General features: G+C 41.6%; 2 protein-coding genes across 2 annotated transcripts in view; both read right to left on the bottom strand.

The window, feature by feature from the left end:
• The window catches only part of LOC145395772 (sodium-independent sulfate anion transporter-like), a 19,629-nt gene extending 13,345 nt beyond the window's left edge, over positions 1 to 6,284 (bottom strand). The window contains exon 1 of the mRNA XM_080269312.1: positions 6,193 to 6,284. Coding sequence (XP_080125438.1) covers positions 6,193 to 6,211 — 19 coding nt within the window. The 5' untranslated portion in view covers positions 6,212 to 6,284. The remainder of the gene's footprint in view (positions 1 to 6,192) is intronic.
• Positions 6,285 to 19,131: 12,847 nt separating this feature from the next.
• Positions 19,132 to 22,687, bottom strand: part of LOC145395899 (polyamine-transporting ATPase 13A3-like) — a 32,110-nt gene continuing 28,554 nt past the window's right edge. Inside the window, exons 16-20 of the mRNA XM_080269422.1 lie at positions 22,474 to 22,596; positions 21,969 to 22,239; positions 21,130 to 21,296; positions 20,469 to 20,676; positions 19,132 to 20,336 (exon numbers count right to left, since the gene is read on the bottom strand). Coding sequence (XP_080125548.1) covers positions 19,267 to 20,336; positions 20,469 to 20,676; positions 21,130 to 21,296; positions 21,969 to 22,239; positions 22,474 to 22,596 — 1,839 coding nt within the window. The 3' untranslated portion in view covers positions 19,132 to 19,266. The remainder of the gene's footprint in view (positions 20,337 to 20,468; positions 20,677 to 21,129; positions 21,297 to 21,968; positions 22,240 to 22,473; positions 22,597 to 22,687) is intronic.

Here is a 22,687-nt window from a genome sequence, read left to right as displayed (position 1 = left end):
TATTGATATACTCTCTCAGTCTGGTAGACAGGTTATACTCATACCGGTTTAAACCAGTGCACTTTTGCGGCCCCCCCCTCCTCCTTCTCTCTCTCTCTCTATCACTTCCAGTCAACCGACGTCTTTACCAGTACATACCAGTTTCTCTCTTTCTCTCTCCGTCTTGATACAAGGGCCAGACCTGACCTCCACACAGCCTAAGTGAGCCCAGGTGATATCTCCATAGGCCGAAGACTGTATAGGCTCATCCATTTCTTCAGCCTAAGTTAGGTAAGGTAAGGTTAGGCAGGGTTAAAATAGGCCTCTCTCTCTATCCATCTACCTACCTATCTCCCAGAGGGGTCCCTATCGGTATAATCTCTCTCTCTCTCTTTCTCTCTCTCTTCTTGACCCTCTGATACAGGCCTCCAGCGCCCTATATAAGCCTAGGTGACATTTCTATAGGCCTACCCGTGTGGTTCTCATTTATTTATTCCCTGCTAATGAAGCCAGTGTGGAACGGTCCTGTCGCCGTGGAAGATAAAGGGCGTGTATCAGAGTCTATCCACTGAGCGACGGTCATTAAGAGAGAATAGGCGTTTTCTAAGTCCCAGTCTATCCCTTGACCTGGGCCTCGTTCAGCTGGACTGTTTGGCTAAGGAAAGTTGGGTAAGATAAATGGCAGGGTTAGGGTTGGATAGGGTAGGGAGGTTAGGTTAGGTTGCACAGGGTCAGCATAGGGTACAGTAGGGTAGGCTAGGGTTAGGTTAGGTTGCGTAGGGTCAGCATAGGGTAGGGTAGGGTAGGATTGTGTACAGCTGGCTAGGTTAGTTTAAGCTAGGTTGCTCAGGGTCAGCGTGGAGTAGGGTAAGGCAGGGTAGGGAAGGGGAAGGTAGGGTGTTGTAGGACAGGGTAGAGATGGCTGCGCAGTGTCAGCATGGGGTAGGGCAGTGCTGGGTAAGGTAGAGTAGGCTGGATCTGCAAAGGGTTGGGTAGGGTAGGGTTGATTAGGTTAGGATGGGTTAGACCATAATAAGCTTGATTACACCAGGTTAAGACAGGCAAAGTTAGGTTAGGCTAGGCCAGAATAGGCTGGGGTAGGTTAGGCTAGGTCAGAATAGGTTGGGGTAGGTTAGGCTAGGTCAGAATAGGCTGGGGTAGGTTAGGTTAGGTCAGAATAGGCTGGGGTAGGTTAGGCTAGGTCAGAATAGGCTGGGGTAGGTTAGACGGAGCAGGATTAGGAGAGTCGTGCTGGGTTAGGAACGAATGGATTTGATTAAGCTGCCAGGCACGTCTTTTAAATGGCGTGGGCGTTCACTGGTGGACCTGGGAACATTAATATTTTGACCCAGCAGTAGATTAACTCAAACGAGACCCAAGGAGGCCATGTTAAATGATGCCAGAAAGATAGCTTCCCATCTCTCTTTCTCCCCACCTCTCTCTCACTCTTTCTTCCCCCTTTCTCTCTTTCTTTCCCCCCCCCCTCTTCTCTGAAGCAATTAGTCGTGAGTGTACAAGATAATGTACTGTAGTTGCATCTCATGTTCTACTAATTGAGAAAATACCCAATAATTGCATCCCTCCCTCCCTCCCCTCTTCTCACTTTCTTCCAACCTCTCCCTCTCTCTCTTTCTGCCCCCCCCCCTCTCTCTCTCAAGCAATTAGTTTTGAGTGAAGAAGATAAAGAAGTACTGTTGTTGCATCTCATGTTCTAATCAATGAGAAGACACTTGCACCTCTCTCTCTAAGTTCAAGGTGTCTGATAACGAAGATGAGGTATAAATAACGATGATGATGAGGAGGAGGAGGACGAGAAGGAGGAGGAGGACAGAAAAAGATGATGATGATGAGGAGGAGAAGAAGAGGAGAGATGATGATGTGAATTAGGCTATAAGGACGATGACATGGAAGGCGGTGGTGCCCAAGATAACCACGCAACTTATAAATCAGATCAGCTTCATATTTCCTATCTCTAAATTTTACGTAATACCGTCAGGTGATGAGCATGTGATTTCCACGAAGGACGAGGGAAATTAATGACTGCAGTGCGTGTTGTCAGTGTGAGTCAGGGATGGATTAGACCGTGACGCTTGCTGGTTACTCTGGTGTATTTTTTGATGTAATTTACTGCCGCGTATGGGAAAAGAAGTATATTGCAACTCTGACCAATACATAACGGAAAAATCGATCCATCTGCAAAAACCATCTGAAAAACGCACTAGAATTGATAAGGTCTTCATTGTCCTTCGTCACTGTTACATATTCTTCAGACGGAATTGGGAAGACTGTTGCTTCTTTGTGCATGCTTCAAGTTACCTAGCAACATCTTCCGGAAACTTTGCCCGGTAGTTTCTCTTGGACAGGGAGGCGCAGAAGTTTACCGACACGTACCTATCTACAGGGTGTGGCAAGGATTCGTACTGAGCTGTTTCTATGTGATGGAAATACGAAACAGAACAAACGTATGAGAAGGGAGGATGCTCTCAGTCGCTGGGGGGGGGGGAGGGGAATACTAGAAGACACAATGCTACCGTTGTAAATACTACACACACACACACACACACACACATCCATTGCCCTTGAGTAGTATGTGTAGTCTAGTTATAACCTCATGAACAGGATCAATTTCCCTTCACCTCACGTCGTAGCAATCTTGAGATGAACACTTGTAAGATGTTGCATTTCTCCCACCCCATTACCTAAGACATTCACCCAGGCAGTCGGGAACGTCTGAAGGAAGTTATTTCTTTAGTTCTCTCATTACCGTTCCCTTTCTCACACAGCCTCAACTAAGCATATCACCTCCAGAGTTTTCAATGTCATTATTTAGTTAGTTTATTTATGATTATCTCTTCCTCCTGCTTCTTTCCTCACATTGCATCAACTATGCTCTTTTTACTGAAACTTGACCAAGTACCATCACTCCGTCTTCAATGCTGAGCTGTAACATTAACATAAACGATGCTAGTCACAAAGAGGTGCTAAGGAAATGATAAGGAGCCAATGTACTCTTTCCGCCAACCTATTTACGAAAAATCTGGACCGTTATAGCGAAAAGACTAAGAATATCCCCCACACAGTTATTAATGTTAACAGCAAGTTCGTTATTCTTTTTAATGGTTATCTTTCTGCATTTATCAAACCGCCTAAGCTAAAAATATCATGTGTATAGTTATTAACATCAATAGCAGGTTCGTTTACTTGCCGCCGTCTATAATTTCACCGAATTTCTCACAGTAAGGAGCAACAACATCACCTACAATTATTCATGCCAATCGGAAGGTCGTATATTAAAGGTAATCTCGCAGTACAGTTACAATTCTCACACTGACCCAGCTAATAATATCCACACTGTCTTAATGGCCGCTACACACATGTTCCACTATCCACTCAGTTGAGTTACGGTCACGGTATTGAATTGGAGGTTTGCACAACTGTTACCAACCCCAGTATGCAGCTCTGCCTTTGTCTTACTTCACACACACACACACACACACACACACCACATCATGGTAACCCATTTCACAAGCTAACATGCTGTCCTGTCGCAAAACGTAAGAAAACCCAGGGTAAACATTTTCCCTAGTTTTAAGGTGCACGTCAGCTCTGGTGGCAACACAAGTGCTAGGGACGGAGGTCGCCACAGTCCTAGCCGTAAATTATATGAATGATGAGAAGTAGAAAATGATACAGGGAAAACATAGGACTCTGATACACAATGCATGACCCACCATGACGCCAGTGGACTGAAGGAGTAAACAGATCCCGGTACCTATAACGAACATCCTGGTTTCTATAATTAAGACCAAAATAAAAAAGTCTAAAAAAACGCCACCAGCAGCAGCAGCCTCCTTAAAGAGCGAACACTCACTCTGGTGCCCGTGTACTTAACCCCTGCAGACCCACCCAAATCTCATTTCTAAAGTCTATTCGTTTTTCAGTCATACATCCTTCCTTCAGTTTAGCTGGTGGTCAGGTGAACTTAGACTGAAGGGTATATCTGACTAGTAACCAAGGAGACTCATTCTACGGAACTCTGCAGTCGATTTTTCACTCAAACATCCCTCTTTCAGTTTAGTTGATGGCCAAGGGTAGTAAGACTTCAAGGTATATCTGACTACTGACTAGTAACCAAGAAGACTCATTTCTGACTTTGAAAAAATCTGCTTTGTCTCTAGCCTACTCACTAACGACTCCTTCACACACACACACACACACACACACACACACACACACACACACTCACACACACACACAGCATCCTCCCTCAATACATACCTTATCTCTTCATCTCTTTCTCGGTCCCCTCTTCCTCCCAAGCACCTTTCATACACTTCTCATCCCACTCACCAACAATCCCCCACCCTCTCTCATAATATATATATATAGAGAGAGAGAGAGACCGGTAAGTAGGTAGGTAGATTTGGCAAACAATTTCTTTCGAAAACCATTTATAATTAACAAACTCCTTATTTCATCTAGCAGATCAAAAATACACAAAAATCTACGGTCTTACATTGTTGCAAGGGGTAAGGTAATCAAGTACCTTATAATTTCTGCAACATGAGCAATTTGGGGCAACCATTAACATTTTACAACACTCCTAATGAACACTAACCACCAATATTCTCACTATAATAACGATTAAAATTAAGGATATCGATTGAGCTACACTCGTGCGCGGGGTTACTGGCATTTATTTGAATTTATGCACGTACTGTCAGTAATTATCTGCATAAGATTTTGAATTTGGCTCTTTTATTTGTACTTACTGATTTATTCATTGGAAGAAAAAATTATAGGGATTTTTTCTTTGTCAAACACCTGTCATCTTGATTGAAATATTGTTGTAAAGGTATAGAGTACATTTACAGCAAAAGGAGGTGGTGGGTCTTGTGTCACACACCTTCGACAAACATAGTTATACAGTCACTGGTTACAAATTTGAGCATTCATTAAAAATAAAGAAAGAAATAAAATAATGGTGCGTCGTTTTCTCTTGTGCGTTCTATAAACGGGGAAAACTTGAGCCTGACATACCAAAATGGACAGGATTGTTATCTGCAACACGTATGCAATTTTGTGCAAAGAAGACGCAACGCAAGGTCATACCAATAGAGGTGACATGCAGAAAAAAAAATATGGTAATATATTCATGCAAGAGGTAAGGGAGGGTATATTTTTGCAATTTAAACAATGATGTGCAACGAATATGCAACGCCAGCTGCTTTTTCGCTACCAATGGAGTGGAAAGAAATATAGCCTAAAAACTATGGGGTTCAGAAGGGGGTAGACCTTCAGTATTTGCAGGAAAAACAATTCTGTGTAACAAATATGCAACATCACATCAATCCCTCTGGAGAAACACAAAGACATAAAAAATATGGAATTGCATGTGTGGGGGGGTAGGGAAATGGATAGGTCTGTTCCTTTCAAGATAAGGAATTCTGTGCAACAAATATGCAATATTTCTACACAGATGTCACTAGAGGAGCATGAAAATGCAATATTATAAGGGTACTCGTATGCATTTGTGTGGGGGCAAGGGAAATGAACAGGCCTGTTAATTGCAAGGAGTGCAATATTGTGCAACGAATATACAACACTCTTGTTTCACTGCCACTGGAGAAAGAAAAAAGGGGGGTTGGATCCATGTACAATAAGGGGTAAGAGATGAGTAGGTCTGTTATTAGCAAAATCAGCAATTTTGTGCAAAGACCATGCAACACTATCAATGCCACTGAAGAAACACAAATACATAGAAAAAAGTCTAGTGTTGCATGTTTATGGGCCAGGAAAATAGGCAGGTCTATGTTATTTGCAAGATCAGCAATTCTGTGCAACGAATATGCAATACTATCAATGCCACTGGAAGAATGAAAATATAGAAAAAAATGGTATTGCGTCAGTGTTGGGTCAGGGAATTGGGCAGGCCTGTATGTTGCAAGATCAGCAATTTTGTGCAATGAATATGCAACGCTATCAACATCACTGGAGGAAGGAAAACAGAAAAAAAAATGGTGTTGCACCTGTGTATGGGTCAGGGAAATGGGTAGGCCTAAGTTATATGTTGCAAGATCAATTTCGTGCACCCAAAATACGCAACGCTGGATCAGTGTCATAGCCTGACATGAGGCACGAAATCCATACCAGCGAACCGTAGAAATCAGACCATACTGGCTTTATGTGGGGGATAAATATGGGTATACGTACTGTTATTATCACAGGCCATGGCGACGTCCACCCCCCTCCACGGTCAAAGGGGAACTGAGGAGCTTTTAGGTTATCCAGACCTTAAAAATACATACGCCCACCCCCTCCGCCACCACCTCACTGACTGCTTCCCCTAGAGTTTTATGCACGCAACCGTACGATACTTTTTCCTGCCACCAAATTTTTCCCCTTTACGATCGGGATGAGTATGTCAATCCAGCTAAAACCAGACGAGTTTATTCTGCAGAAAGTCCCTGGAGGTTAACGTCAGACGTTTTTATGAAGCTGAGTAAGTATAGGAGGCTGTCAATAATGCACCGTCAACCTTCTCACAGTGGCTACAACCGCAGCGTATTTAATTCCAGCCATACTTTATTCATCAGGATTTTTTTTTCTCTCTAATGCAAGGACGAAGGAACCAAAGGCTGGGCCCGCACAGTTCCTTCCAAGAAAAAACAAAACAAAACAAAAGAGCGCCAAATTCAAGATCCGTTCACTTCAAGATGCTATTCCCTACAGCCTGAGTTAAAGCTAATGATTTTACTCAACTGAGTGAGTAAGCTACAGAAGTCTGAGTATTATTAGTCACTATTATCCCTGCCATGCTCGGCTCCAGTTAACAACACACGAATTTTACTCAACTGTCAGTAAGAGTAATATTGCATGTGACTTTGGCAGACGCCAACATTTATTCCTCTGCGATAAAGTCTGCATATTACACCTCAATACTGCCTTGTTTGCTACTAATATCTATGCAAATAAAACTAATAATATGCAGGAGAATGCCGAATTGCAATAAGGATAATAAACCGCAAAGGAAAACGAGTTACGAAGCCTGCAGTGCGACTAATATACAGTAATCCCTTTATGATCAGGGCAACTCAAGTAACTGAACTGAATTATTTCTTGTTGTAAAAGGTTCAGAGCGCTAATACAACAAAAGGTGGTGGATCTTGCTACACACCTTTTTCAACCAATAAAGTTACAAAAGTATTGGACATTCGTGGGTGTGACCACACCTTGACTTCTGGGTGTAGCCACATACCCTTTGATAAAAATAACTTACACTCTGCGTTATAAAATACAGAGGCATTTGTAAGATATATTACATACAGGAGTAAGGGGTAGTATTAGAGTCGTAAAGCAATACGGTGAACATTACAATACCAGCTCTGGCCGAAGGTGGTGAAAACATCGCCTTACCAGCGGGTCGGTGATTTATATCCCTAAGTGAGTTACAGGAGCCTGAGAGCGTCCTTGGAGTGTAAATCCTATCCCAGTAACCCCTTCCATCTGACCGCGTTTTATTTATCATGTTTGCTGTCTCCAGACCTTATTAGTATTATCATCTTAGCTTAGGGGACCTTCAATCTGATGGTGTGTTTTTATATTTCATGTCTGCTGTCTCCAAACATTATTATTATTTCTAATATCATTACTATTCATTTATTTTATTTTCAGCATATGGAGACTTTCAAGCTACAGGGATTTAATGTTGCTTTCACTAACCACTTCGCTCCTGAACATTCCTCCCAGAGTTAAATATCGTCTGGTGTTAGCACCATACACGGGATGAATGGGTTAATCTCCCCATGCTCACGCCAATCTCCCCATCTCCAGCCTCATCAGTTAATTAATCTAGTCCACCTAATTTACCTGAATGAGTCTTTAGGTGCCTGAGTGTTAATTAGCAAGCCTGACTACTCTTAATTACTTTCATGCTCATCAAAGCACTCATTTAAACTGAATATCATTAACCAGACATGGCAAAGGCTGGTTGATAAGTGCGGTATGGAACGTTTTCCGGTGCTTCCCATTTCAGTCAGTAATCAGTCACGAATTACTCCTTTCACTTTAGCCTACAACTGCCATCTGTCCAACTTGAAGCTGGGCTGTAACACTAGATTAACACTGGAATATGGTGCTAGTCACGAAAAGTGCTATGAAAAGCGGGTACAGCCGCAGCGTTATCATTTTTCAGCCACTGAACTAGGCATATGTTGCACAAGTTTTGAAAATCTGGGCCAAGTTAATGTGGAAAAAGCAACATATTACCTCCCAGCTAACCCAGGGTGTCAGAGGACATCACTCATCATTACTGGTAATTTGGAATAAGCGGGTGTGAGTTCCGTGTATTGAATATCCGTAAAATTGGCGCCTGAACGAAGCAAAACATATATTACTGGCACTGGACGAAAGCTTGTGGTAAATAGGTTTCAGTAGCATTTCCCTACGGTATGACACCCTTATTCACTGGTGTCATAAAGGCGAGAGTGTCACAAGGGCACCAAGAGAGACAAGCAGAAATGGCTCTTGTTCCCTCTTAGCATACGCCCAACAGCAATGGCTTCCGCTGGGTCAATACTTGCAAGGAAACTCGAGTTCTTTGAGCGCCAACGTGAGAATCACACGGGGAGAAGTGCTGGCATGATGATTATTTGGTTTATTTCTTTATTATTTATCTCATCTTTCCCCCTTGCACCTCTAGGCCCCGCTGTGCGAAGTATAAAATGTATTAAAAACCAGTGGACGCGTTAACGCGTCATTGCAACCAGTCTTCGCACGCCCAAAAAACTAGTTCCTCGTCATACGCTGTATTTATAAAACTTCCAAGCTTGTGTACAAAATTAATTGTATATACGTCTAGCTTGATTCGTGCAACTAACAAATACTTCATAGTCAAATTAGAATGAATATTATGGTGACTGAATATGAAGAACAAAGTAGAAATGGTTAAAAGAGGCAAAAGCTTGTACTGAGTAAAAACTGGTCAGAAAATGTAAATTTGACTCTCGATTCTTGAAAATACGACACCTAATCGAATCAAAACACATCACAGTCAAATCTATAGTGAACACTTAAGTTCCGAAATACAAAAAACGAAATGAGAGTTAAATATGTGCTACTTAGGATCTTTTATAACTCCGACTCTCCGAAGATACTGCAACTCCAACCGACTCCGCCCTCCACAAATCTTGCCAGCGAGTATATAGAAGTTTGCAATGTAATGGGGAGTCTATTGGTTTTCTCCAGTGCTACTCCTGTTCCCTCCTTCTTTGTTACTTTCTTTTCTTCTACCTTTTCTTAGTTTTTCAGCTTACCTTTGTCTTCTCTGCTTTTCCATGGGTATCACCTTAGTATAGCCCAAGTGTGGCTTACCAGATCAAATTACAGGCCTAAGGTGATTATTATCCCTTTCACTACAGTGTGCACTTACTCTAACCTAACCTAGTAACCCTATTTCGGCACAGTTAATGGTCGGGCGTAGTCAGATTGGAGGGCTGATTTGACTATACTCCTTTACTCTAGCTTGATCTAAAATTGTCATAACTTCATCTTAAAGGCTGGGTTATAGCAACAGATTAACACGAGAGTATGGTGCTAGTCGCGAAGAAGTGCTATGGAAAGGATGTAGCCTCAGTATAGTCCTATTCTGCCATTGAGCTACATGATGAATGTTGCAAAAGATGAAAATCTGGACCAAGTTAGAGTAAAAAAAAAAGTTTAGTAACCAAGGAGACTCATTCCTACCTCACATCTCTCCGCCTATTGAAAATGAACGAAGTGTAGATGAGTTACATATAATTTCAATTTACTTTTTCACTAATGGAGCGCTCCCTTGGCCTTAATAAAAGCGTCTGTTGGCAGCGCGAATAAAAAATGCATAACTTGAAGGTGCTTAAGTAAAGCATTCATGACAATACAGAACTTGACAAGGTGAATAAATAAAAGTAGCCTACGCATCAGCCCTATGCAACTCAGCAAAATATATTCCATATATTCCAAATAAAAATATAATACACACACACACACACATACACACACACAAAAGGCAGAGGTAAAACATGCAAGTGCAGAACATGACGTATAAATATTAAACTGGTAAAAACAGGCATTAGATTTAAAGAACACAGCAAGATGCAGCCTTAACACGCTAAAATAAATATGAATACCTTAGAAATGGTGAGGTAAATAACAAAATACCGAGCATGACGTAACTGTCACTGATACAAATTAGCATTCGACATGATACAGCCATACATAACCTAAATATACTTAATGGAATGATAAATGCCTTGGAATTAGCTAAATAAATAATGATCGAGATAAAATGCAACTTAGAACCGAAGTGAATTATGCTAAGACAGATATAATTACTTACTTAGAAACGAAGAGGATTTCAAATACGGAGTCAGTATTATGTAGCCAAAATTTGGCAAAAAGAATAAAAATAACTTTGAAATTGCTAGGCAAATAATTCGCCACATTAAATTAAACTCAGATGTTACGTAACTATGCTGAAATAGATCAAAATACCTTGAAAATGGTGAAAATATGAAGAGGATCATCTACACGTCGCACTCTCAAGAACATACTTTCCCACCTAAACGAATCTATAGATACCTGCATGACCACGGCCGACGCGGCGTAAGGAGTGTTGAATCCCGTGTGCATAAAAATGTGATTCGCCTCTTGTGCTTCGAAAGGATGCGACTTTGTTTACGGCACGGAATTTTATGAACATATACAGAGTTTATAAAATGGAGGGAAAAATGAACGTTGCTCCAATTCATTTAAATTAGACTGAATTAGATTAAGCAATGAAATTGCCTAACCTAACCTAAACCCAACTTAGCCCCTAAACACACCTGCATCCTAACCTCTAGTCAGTCAACATAACGAAATTGATTTGATGGAAAATCATCCAGAACTTACTCATTCCTGCTAAAATATAAAAAAGCCGGGGAAAAGGTACCATAGTTTACCTATACGATCATACACCATATGCAGCAATTCAAAAGCATTTTCACAAGGCAAAAAGGTGGTGAGGATCCTCAGATGTCTCAAACAGGGGAAGCAGAACACTGCCTGATCTAGAACCTTGAAAAATCAATTAGCTTGACCTTTGCCATAGGCCTTTTGCTTGTATAAAGCAACATAAGCAGAGGTAGCTTGGTTACTGAAAGCACTAGTAAGCTGTAATACACAGTGGATAAGCGGCCAACAACAAGCCAGTAAAATTCACACACACTCACAAACATTAGAGTAATGCCTACTGCCTGTACATAGGCAATTAAGGCATATAATCAACTTCAGATGAAATCCTAGCTTGCTCTCGAATGTAGCACACAGTGGTCGGATTTACATCGATGTCCCCCAGTGCACTGCTGGCTGAACAGGCGTAAGGGGACAGCAGAAATGGAATTAAGACATCATGCCAACAAAATATGACTGGAATGTAAAGTAAAAAGCAAGAAAAAAAAACACAGTTGTCTCAGTTCACCAGCAACTTAAATTATGCCAACTTAAAAATGTAATATGTATATTTTAGGCTGCCCAGGTGTCAAATAAAACAGCCATCAACATGATTTTATATATTAAATTTCAGTTAATTCTTCTTCAGCTGACACAAAACCAGACCAAAATAACACATGTACACAACTTCGTTACAAAACTTTATACAAGGCCCATGTTCTACGCAGCATAGGAGACTCCAGTAGCACCTTTTCCTAAGTGGTTTACTTTGCACATCACACCTTAACATTCTCTTGCATGCTATTTATCCTGCTTTAATATCAACATGGTTGGAATCAATAGCATAAACGAGGATACTGAGGTGTAATGTGTACAATAAATCACTAGGGAAGAAGTGTTAGAATCTCTCCAAAGCCACTTAGAATATGACCCAGGGATGAGATGGACAAACAATCACGATCCACTCCCACTTGTAATAATGCAGATATGTTATTGCAGGAAGTACAAGAATATAGGAGACTTCTGTAATCTCTCCTTGTCCTTAATGCAAAAATAATCCTGGTTACAACGGGGGATGAATCGTAAATATGTCTGACGATCTCCCCCAACTCTGGTACATTCTCTAATACTGAATATCCTGAAGACAACCACCAACCACTACAGCCTCTCACTACCTAACACTGTATTAAAACATAAGGTAATACGGTAAGTCCTTTATTACCTTACCAACTGTGTATCTGATTTTCTCTTTATTCCCTTCCCAATATGTTACAGTATATATTTTTTCCTTTTTTTTTCCCCCACACTTTCCAGTGAAGGAGAGGGATGCCTTCATGTGGTGGCACTGATATAACCAGGCTGCTCTGCTGACCGGTTATACAAACATCCCTCAGCTCACTTCCCATCCCCTAATGGAAGGTGGTGGACTGCAGGAGAGGGGCAGCTTCAACTTGCAGTCCACAGGGTTCACATTTCGGTAAAACCTGAGGCTACTACTACAACAACTGCTATAACTAATACTCCTACTACCACCAGAACAATACAGGAGATGCTACAGGAATTTTAACGCTGATTGAACAGTACTCTCAGAATGTTTTTTCCACTGGATCATTCACCTGTTTTGGTGCCACCACATGAAGGCATCCCTCTCCAGCACCAGCACTATGCTGAGGGCAATAAAGGCCACTTACTGTATTAAATATCTAAGTCACTCTGATGTACCAAATACACAAGACATCTTGGCTACTACATAAATAATCTCTAGTACTCAAAAATAGTCCACAAATGTATGGTCCACTCTCGATACGTTGGATAAAAATAACATGGAAATTCTGTTATCCAGACCATGTGATCCGAGGTTTGCCGAGCTTAAACTTTGGCTGTGAAGTGCTTGCTTTCAGTTTTATTATTCAGTTATTTATTTTTTGGTCAATACGCAATCATTTCACCATCAAAAAAGTAAGCAACCAGGTCACAGTTTGCTTTTTCCACTGCCTATGACCTCCAGCATTTTTAAATATGATGTGTTCATGTGCCTCAGCGAGAATGGATCTTGAATTTGGCCTTCTTCTTCTTTTTTTTTATATGTCCCTAAGAGTTGGATAGGTAAAAATGGAAAGTCAACCCCATACTGTATTACTGCCATCGAGGTGTGAGGGACCCGAGGCTAGGCTGGGGCTGTCCAGTACATTCAAGGGTAGAGAAATGGCCTACACCCCACAATGATAATAAGTGATCCAATCCTCCAGTCATCTCTTGGGGAATCAAACCTCTAGCATCACCAACTAGGGCATTCTAACAAGGATCAAGCCCACTGGGATAACACGTCTGGATAACCAAGCTTCCACGTCAAATACTGTATGACACTGTATAGAGGTTCATATCATTCATCCACTTCATCGCTTCATGTGATATCTGGCATCACCGGCTCTCAATCTGGTGAGAAATATTAACAGTACAGCAAGTTCTGAGTGTTTTACTGTTAACTCATTCATTCATTCATTCATTGCCAGACGCCATGTATCCCAGACGGGGTGGCCAAGGGCTTAGAGTTAATTGTTTTACAGGGAGGGGCACTAATCCTCCACCAACCCCACTTGACACGTATATTATATTTACACTGTTTTTGCTCCTTCAAATTTCATTCAGCTTAGGAACACACCTTTGTGGTGAAGTGGTTGACGAATGCTGCACCTAATCCTTCCAGTTTCACATCTTTTTGTTTTTCTAACTTCACATCTCTTCTGAGCTGGATAAAGTTGATCTGGATATAATAAACTACATCATCACAGTGAAGGAGTTGGTGTGTTCTTAATTATGCTGGTAAGTCAATAATGAACAAGTCCCCATTACAACCCAGGGATATGTAAAAATAAATAGATAGATAGATAAATAAATAGAGGGTAAAACTTGCAAATCAATTTTCTCTGTCCCAGTGGAATGTTGGTGGACAATTTTCTTCAATCTACTGAGGCCTAAATGATAATGTTCAGGTTCTGTCTATCTATCTATAGCCAGACACCTTAATCCTGCAAGGGGTGGCCACAAACAAATTGCCTACATGTCACCCTGTCCCCTGCCAAGTTGCTGTCCTCCTCTCAACTTACCACCTTCTCTCTCTCTCATATATCTCCCTACTCCATGCCTCCATCTCATCTTCAATCTCCCCCTCCCTTTCCTCCCTTCTGCCTCACACACATATACTCTCTTAGTTTCTTTCTCACTTGATATTTTAATGAGCAGACTGAGTAGCGTATCAAGGAAGGGGGATATGAAGGGGGTTACATGTGGCACCAGTTATAAATATATTTCATTTAATATAAAAATTGCACCTCTTTATCAATTATATTACCGTACATAGCCTTATGAAAAACACAGTACTGTCCAGTTTTCATAAATTGTCCAACCCACAGAAAACTTTAAAAACCATCATCATCATCATCATCACCATCCTCCTCCTCTTCATCATCATCAACATCATCATCACCACCATCACCATCATGACCTCGCTTCCCTCCTACAGAAAATTTTACAGGAAATTATGCGGAAATGAGAGAAAGAGAAGGGAGGGAGAAAAATAAAAGAGATGAATGAAAATAATGATAAAGATGATGATTATGATGACTTGGTAGCAATATAAGCATACATCACCTGACCATCAACCTTCAAACACCTTGACTGGAAAAAAAAAAAAAAAATTGAGTGAGATTACGTATGCAAACACCAACACGACTAACACCATTGCACTCCTGTTTGGTCAAGGTTCCTAAATTACATGATTATCAAGCTGCAACACACACATCAACATTTTGTACATATTTACTTGCAATACAGGGAAACATCTTCATCATAGTCATATCCCAGTCAGCACAATTTCACTAAACAATTTTTCACACAACATATCACTGTTTATAATTTGTCCGAAAAAAATACATCTCCATCCAGCATAAAACCATAAAAAATTCATTCATTTTGTTCATAACTGCTTATAGCATTTTTAACATGTAATTCTGACACAACACCAAATAATTTTTAAAAAATGATTTGCAATTCTGACTGTGTGTCTTTAAAACTTTGGACAATTATCTTTCTTCCTGAATAAACTCTCTCTTGACCTGTCCTTAGCACAGTTATTTTTAGCAACAAATCTACAGTGTAAAGTAAGGACTACTGTACACTTGAGGACAGTTCTGGATTATACACTCACCCACTATCTCACACCCAGTACAGTAGTTGCAGCCCCAGGTTAATCTGAAATGTGAACCTAGTGGACTGCAGGCTGAAGTTGCCCTCCTCCTGCAGTCCACTATCCTTCTTTGGGGGGATAGTGAGGGAGTTGAAGGACATTCATATAACCAGGCCGTTGAACTACCAGGTTATATCAGTGCCACCACTTGAAGGCATCCCTCTCCAGCAAGTTCAAGGTAGCGAGCATGAGTATAATGCAGGATGTCCCTTGACTGTGTTCCTCAATCATTGCACAAACACAAGCCTCCATTCTGCTTTAACATCCTAAACTTCTGCCATTTTACACTAATTATCAACAGGAACATTAACAACAACAACAAGGTTTCTTTCTATTGTACTTCACCAATGCTTTTCACTGTTTTTCATTTTACTTAAACACACTTCCATTTTTTTCAGTCTGGCAAAGATTTCTTCAATACCATGTTAGTTTAATAAAAAAAAAAAAAAAAACACAACTTCATTTAACCAGACGCATTAATCCTGAAAGGGGTGGCAACAAATCAATCGCCTCTATATCACACTGTCCTCTACCATCAGGCTATCTCTAAGTTCACACCCCTCTCTCATATACCTCTCCACCCCTTCCCTCATCTTATTTATAAATCAGCTTTTCTGACTTGTACTCCAGCCCTACTTAAAACTGAACAGCAAGCTTCATAAATAATTCAAAATATCATGATTATCTTCATCCGAACCTCCTTTCCGACCCTAGGGCAGGGTGAGGAATTGCAACGTCCATAAAAATCACACACGGCTTAATTTTTGTATTATCCCTGAACACATTTTACATACAGAATAATACTATGATATTTTATTATACTTTAGCATTTTTTCACATATAGTGTTTATCTTACGTTTTCCGTTTTCTATTTACTTATCTGTGTGTGTGTGTGTGTGTGTGTGTGTGTGTGTGTGTGTGTGTGTGTGTGTGTGTGTAATTAATCATTCATCTTTCCATTCATTCATAATACTTTTACTTTCTTGACTCTTGCCTTATGTCAGTCTTCAGTGATCACTTTAATTTTGATGTAGTCAGAGAATCAACTATCTTCCCAGTTCCATCTGGAGAAAATTCACATCTGGAAAAATGCAATGGCAACCCTATCTCTAACAGAGAACGTTGCAGATGGTTCAACTTTCAATACGTATTCGCCAAACTCTGGGAAGATATTCATTTCTCTCTCCGCACCACAGCTCAACACAGTTAAGTACAACACACCATTCTCTCCACTCAGTACACCATAACTAGGACAGTACAGAATAAGCTTATGTTACATTTACGTCCAGAGATCAGCAACCACACCAGCATGTGTAAGTCTTGCTATGTATTGGCAGTTCTTCATGGCTGGTAATCTTACTGGCTGAGGAAGCTCCCTAACACCTCTTCCTACACAGTTTATTTTCTTGCCATTCTCTTCTGTGTCACTTTAATAATTCCATTACCACCATACTCTGCATAATTAATATACAAAATGATATTAGCCAGCTGTATCCAAAAATAACTCTGTAAGGAAGAGGCATTAGGGAGCTTCCTTAACCACTGCGAATACAAGCCCATGTGTTGTATTCTTGAGCTGTTTTCCCTACTCTGCCCTACCCTGGACTGCTCACACAACTTCACCCCCGAGAACAGATAAAATCATGGTTATTAAGTACCAATTCATCACTCATTGTAAGTACTTGTTTGGTGACAGACATTGGCAGCTGTAAAAATGTCACTTAGTTTGTATGATTTTGCCTTGTGGTTACCGAACACATACCAAGAACTGGAATTAAGTACCGTTTAACACCAGACACAACTAACTCACATACCATAGTTTCTGTATATCCTCTAAAACTACCTCTGGTGGCAAAGGCATCAGTGTCAGGGTTTGACAATTAAGACATGTAGTTGGTGGTTTGATGATTGTCTTGGCTGCATGATAAACAGTGTCGCTGCACACTGCTCCTTGTGTGATCTATCAAAACTCTGAACTCCCACCTTCACACTTGACAACAGGATATTTTTCATCTGATATCCTGGCTATGATTTCCCTCCAGCCAGGGGCAGGGTAATAATTTATGAACAAAGCAAGAATGCAATGTACTGAAGTCAAAATCGGGAATCATTGTTCACGTTATAGTCTGTTTTCACCATACAAAAAATGTAATTCTTCTCTCAGCTTAGTTGATGGCCAAGTGTACACACCTGGAGATTTATTTAATTGCTAACCAACAACACTCATTCCTACCTCAACAACAGTGTTCAAATTATAAGTGGTCCAGTTCCATCAAATGAAAACAAACTGATGATGGTTATATGTATCTCCAGTTTGACAAAGGGTGGGAAAAGCTAAACCAAGTCTACCATGATCTGAAAACTGAAGCCAAAAACTGATATGAAAGTGCTTTAAATAACTGGCATTCACTGATATCATTATCATCATCACCATCATCTAAACACAATTTCACTCATCATCATCCATTCCCAATCATTCATTATCATTCTGTCATTCATCTTCATCCTATTCTACATTCATTTACTGTCATCCCATCTCAATCTCAGTCACTGGCATTCTCACCTACCCATACTTCATTCATTATCATCATTATCATCGGAATCATTAAGACATATCACTCACCATAAAAACACTTGCGTTCTATGATTCTCTCTTTTTCCCACTGGGTCCTTGAAGATAAGTAAAAACATAAGGAATGTTGTCAGAAACTACAGAGCGCAAGTAATGAACATCATCATCATGCAGTCCTGATTTATAGCAACAACATGGGCTGAGGTAGGACAGAGAATAAAAAATGAAAAAGCATATAAGAACAACAGTAATCATCATCATCATCTTCACCATCAATCAACATCATCATCTCAACTGTGATAAGTTTATTGTTCGGGATCTTGGTGTTTTGGAGTCTGTTTCACTGCCTGGGATCAGTGCAGGTGATTCAGGTTTCACTGTTTGGTGCTTAGGAAGGCTGACAGAGGTTGTAATTAACTGGCAACGTGTTCCATGAAAGCAGCAACTGGTAAGAGGCCCTGAGACTAGATCCAGGGTGCCAGCGAATGATGATGATGACGATGACAGAATTCTGTGACAGTTAACAGTGTGGAAACTTTAGTGATTGCATATGTGAAGATCCCGGTTAAGATCCAGTGCTACTATCAAATTATTAAAGGTATATGAGGACTGTTTGTCTATTTTACCCCTGGCTGTGCTTTGACCAGGTACAGCCACAAGTTCCATAACAACTTATTAAACTCGTGTGTTTCCTGGTGGATTATCTCACAAATACCCACCTTTGAGATGGTGTGGGTGGGTGGGTTGGTGGGCGGAGTGTGCCCTGCTGAATGGACCACACTCTCATTCACCATTCACACTACTGTAGTGGAATCAACTCCACCTAACAGGCATACATATCCACAATTTGGCTCTTCACACAAGCATATCATCATCATCTCAATTATTCTCAAACTCATTCAGCATCTATATAATATCAAACAGGTCAGTGTAAAAGTTTCCCTTCACCCAGTACTCCATTACTTCCATATATATTAATTAATTTTTTTAAACCATTCAGCACAGTCATGTCTCTCTCACTGTGCAGCAGTTCTCGAGAGGAAGGGCATAACTTTGGGGAATGATAGATGGGAGAATCCTAAATAAAAAATCCTGTAACAACGAAGTCCCATATATCAACCACTAAGGAGCTACAGATACTGATGACCTTATGGGTGAATTGCATGGAACATTATTTTCACCCACAAGGTTATCAGTAACTCTAGCTCCCTAAACACTAAGCTTTGGATCCATGTTGATATAGCATTTTCTACTTACACTTCTCTCATGCATTAGGTCACCAAGTTATGCCCTTTCCTACTGCCACACCCTCCCTGTTTGCTGGTACCGCCAGACAATTTTATACAGTTTAAGGGTTATAATTATTTCAAGAGGTCTTCCCATCCTGTATAAACATGCTTGGGAGCAGCATAAACAATGTGCAAAAGACATTCTCACATTGAACGGCTATACTCATTCAACACACGTACTGCACAAAACACACCCAAATCTTCTCCAACTCTCATAGGGATGACTGGAATTGTGTGACTGTGGTAACGACTGGCTGAGCATGACCGTTGGCTTCCGTGCCGGTCTCGTCCAGTCTCCGAGGGTCCAACATTAATTCGCTCTGGTCAATTGTGTTGGTTTTGTCCACTGAAACGAGGGGCGGCCATGCTTTGTCTTGCTGGAGATCACGTTCAATGGCCAGGTACTTCTTCTTGGACTTGTCTACATTGTGGAATATCTTCTTGCACTTCTGGTAGAAAAGGTAGTCAATGATGAGGTACTCAACGATCACTGCCAACACCGTGTACAGGAGTGAAAAGAGGATCATCTGCCAGCGGAAAAAGTAGGCTTGTGAGTTATCATCTGGAGGCATAACCAGCTCCAAGTGTTCAATGATGAACTCCGGAGGGGCAACCGTGAGGAGGATGGAAAGCGCAGTGGTGACAACGATGGACCCTAAGAGCAAGGCATTTGTGTAGATGTGCTGACGGAAGGGCGGACCACGCGAGAAAACAACGGCCAGTGTGATGTACTGAAACTGCGAAACCGAGAACACAGCATAGTTTTCGTGTCCAGCCAAAACCTCATCCGAGTTTGTGGCATTGAACGGCACAAACCAAGGCTGCTCCTGTACATAGAAAAAGCAAAAAGTCTGGAAACTGATGACGAGTGTGATGTGAAGCAAGATGGACATGATGGGAGCTACGGAAAGGAGAGAGGCCGGGGGGGAATAAGCAGCCAGTGGACCTTCGTAGGACTGTGTACGTCCAAAGAAAATTGCAAAGACGGTGATCAGGAAAAGGTCGATCCATAAAAACTGGAGGTCCGTGAGGTTGCTATCAATGGAGTAGAGGATCATGATGGACACGAACTGCGTCAGGGAGTATCCAGCCATGTACTTAAAGATCCCGAAACTCGTAACAAGTGCGCATCGCCCCTCACGAATGAGTCTGGGCACGCACGAGATGTTTGGGGTCCCAGATGTGAAGGGGGAAGCCACAGACGCCTCAGCCTCGGAGAGAGAGATCCCAGCGTTTGCTGCCTTCAGAGCACCACAGTCATTGGCACCATCACCACACATACCTGCAATAAATAAGTCTTAGATATTATCACCATCATCATAATCCTGTAACTACTTATCAACATCATCACAACCACCACACTCTCCACCTCACACCCCCATCTCTCATATATACCTCCACTCCATATACTTACCAACATAATATCCTAAACCCTGGAGCTCCAACACCAGCTGCTGCTTCTGGTCGGGACTCATGCGGGCAAAAACGGCCCCTCGGACCACAATTTTGGCCAGAAGGTCCGGGTAGTACTGGTGGACCACGGACCAGGACCGTCCCTCCAACGCCAGGCAGTACGAGGTGTCGTGGTCCAGGTCTATCTTGGTGGTTCCTTTGTCAGCAGTCTGGGGATAGAGTGATGCACCCACTGACTGACAGAAGAAAAAATAATGACTGGATGGAGGGACATGTAGCTAAATAAATAGGTAGATCCTGGTATACTGGCAGATGCAGTACTTAAAAAGACATTGATAAATAGACAAATTGGCAGACAGACATACAATTAAATACAGCAGATACACAGTTTGATAGATAGACAGATAAACTATGAGCCACAGACCATAATCCTAATCAGGAGGTCTGGACAAAATCAATAACCAGACATGTGGATTATCACAGATGCAGACATGGAGAAAAGACAGAAGGAATGAGAGAAAAGAGGGATGAAGGGGGAATGAGAGAACAGAAAGAAAAAGAGAACTACACATATATTTACCACAGATGCTGCTGTGGAATGAAAAGGAAGACAAGAGAGGAAGGAAGGGGGAATGAGAGTAGAAAAATAGAGAGAGAACCACACATATATTTACCACAGATGCCGGTGTGGTGGCGGGTGTGGCGTGGAACTGAAGCGAGGGTTTATGTCCATGGTGCGGTGTTGAGGCTGTCAGGGTGATGACTGGACGATGCTGACTAACCAAACCACACTTGCGGCCAACACTGAGAGCCGTCAGCATGTTGTCACCTGTGGAGTTACGAGTTAATCAATACCCTCAAGTCATTCACGCACTGCATATAACAGGTCAACTCTACAACTGGCTTCATCAGACTGTATTTCCTCCTACCCTGTGATCCCCAGTCTTTTAAATGCAATATATCAAGACACTGTGAAATGAATGGATTTGATTTAGTTCTCTTTGGTATCTCATTCTACCAAGTTTCTTTTTCTTTTTTCTCCTCTGGATCCTACCTCTCCCGACCTTGGAGTGGAAAAGGAAGTATGGACTTTTATGCTGTTTAGAATTTTTCTAAGAGCAACTATGCACACTTCTCTGATTTTCTTCTCTGCATAAAAAATAAAAAAACAGCATTAACCTAACCCTAACAAGCCTAATTCAACCCAATCTACCCTACCCTGCCCTACCATAAACCAATCCCAATTACGAGCTGATGGGTGGAATTCAGCGAGTTGCCTTAGGATCAATATTATGTGCTGTACAGTGCCTCAAGAAAGTATCCGTACTTAGGGGCAGATAGTTTTGAAATCGTACGTTCATCTCAGGCGTGTTTCAGATCACATCGTTGGTTTTTCAGTTTGTTTCCCACATAGATGTTCTGATACTTTTTTGAGGCACTGTACCTCACTGAAAGCAAATACTCAAAATATAAACAAACACATACACTCTTTCTAACTCACCCGTGACCATCACTGTCCTAACATTGGCAGCGTGCAGCTCTGTAATCACCTCCTCCGACTCCTTCTTAAGCCGGTTTTCCAGGACCAGCAGGCCAAGGAACTCCAGCTGACACTCCACCTCCTCCCTCGAGATGCGCTGGGCCTTGAGGTAGGACAGTTTTAGGGGCCGCCACGCCAAGGCCAACACGCGGTAACCCTCGGCTGTCTCGCCCAGGAGCCGCTCCGTGAAGTCGATGGGAACTGTCTCAGGACGGCTCAGGCTGGCGATCATCTGTGGAAAAAGACATGGTGCTCAAGTCTCTCTTCCTCTGTCTCTGTCTGACTCTCCCCTTCATCTCCCTCTCTCTCATTAACCCCATTTCCAATTCAACAATATGGCGTAGGATTCAGAGACATGGGTAAAAAGAGATTACTAAACTGAACCTCCTGAATAAAAACTCTGCCTAATCCAGAGTGTCTGTATGAATAATTGGATACTGCTGATACACGAACCACTTCCACCCACCTCTGGGGAACCCTTGCAGTAGAGCTCGAAGTTTGCCGCACCCAGGCGTCGTGTGATGACAGACATGCGCTGCAGCCGTGAAGAGAAGGGAAACTGCCGCAGAATGCCCAACTCTAGGGGCGGCTGGGAGGAGGGAAGAGGAAATGTTAGGCTGGTGGCAGCTAAAGAGAATGCAGAAATGTGGAATAGTTACAGTAACAGAAGAATATTTATA

This window comes from Coenobita brevimanus, chromosome 33 (genome assembly GCF_032717465.1).
Source record: "Coenobita brevimanus isolate Jiangsu-jjx chromosome 33, ASM3271746v2, whole genome shotgun sequence".
In the NCBI taxonomy this organism is placed as follows: Eukaryota; Metazoa; Arthropoda; class Malacostraca; order Decapoda; family Coenobitidae; genus Coenobita; species Coenobita brevimanus.
This window is presented reverse-complemented; position numbering and strand designations above follow the sequence as displayed.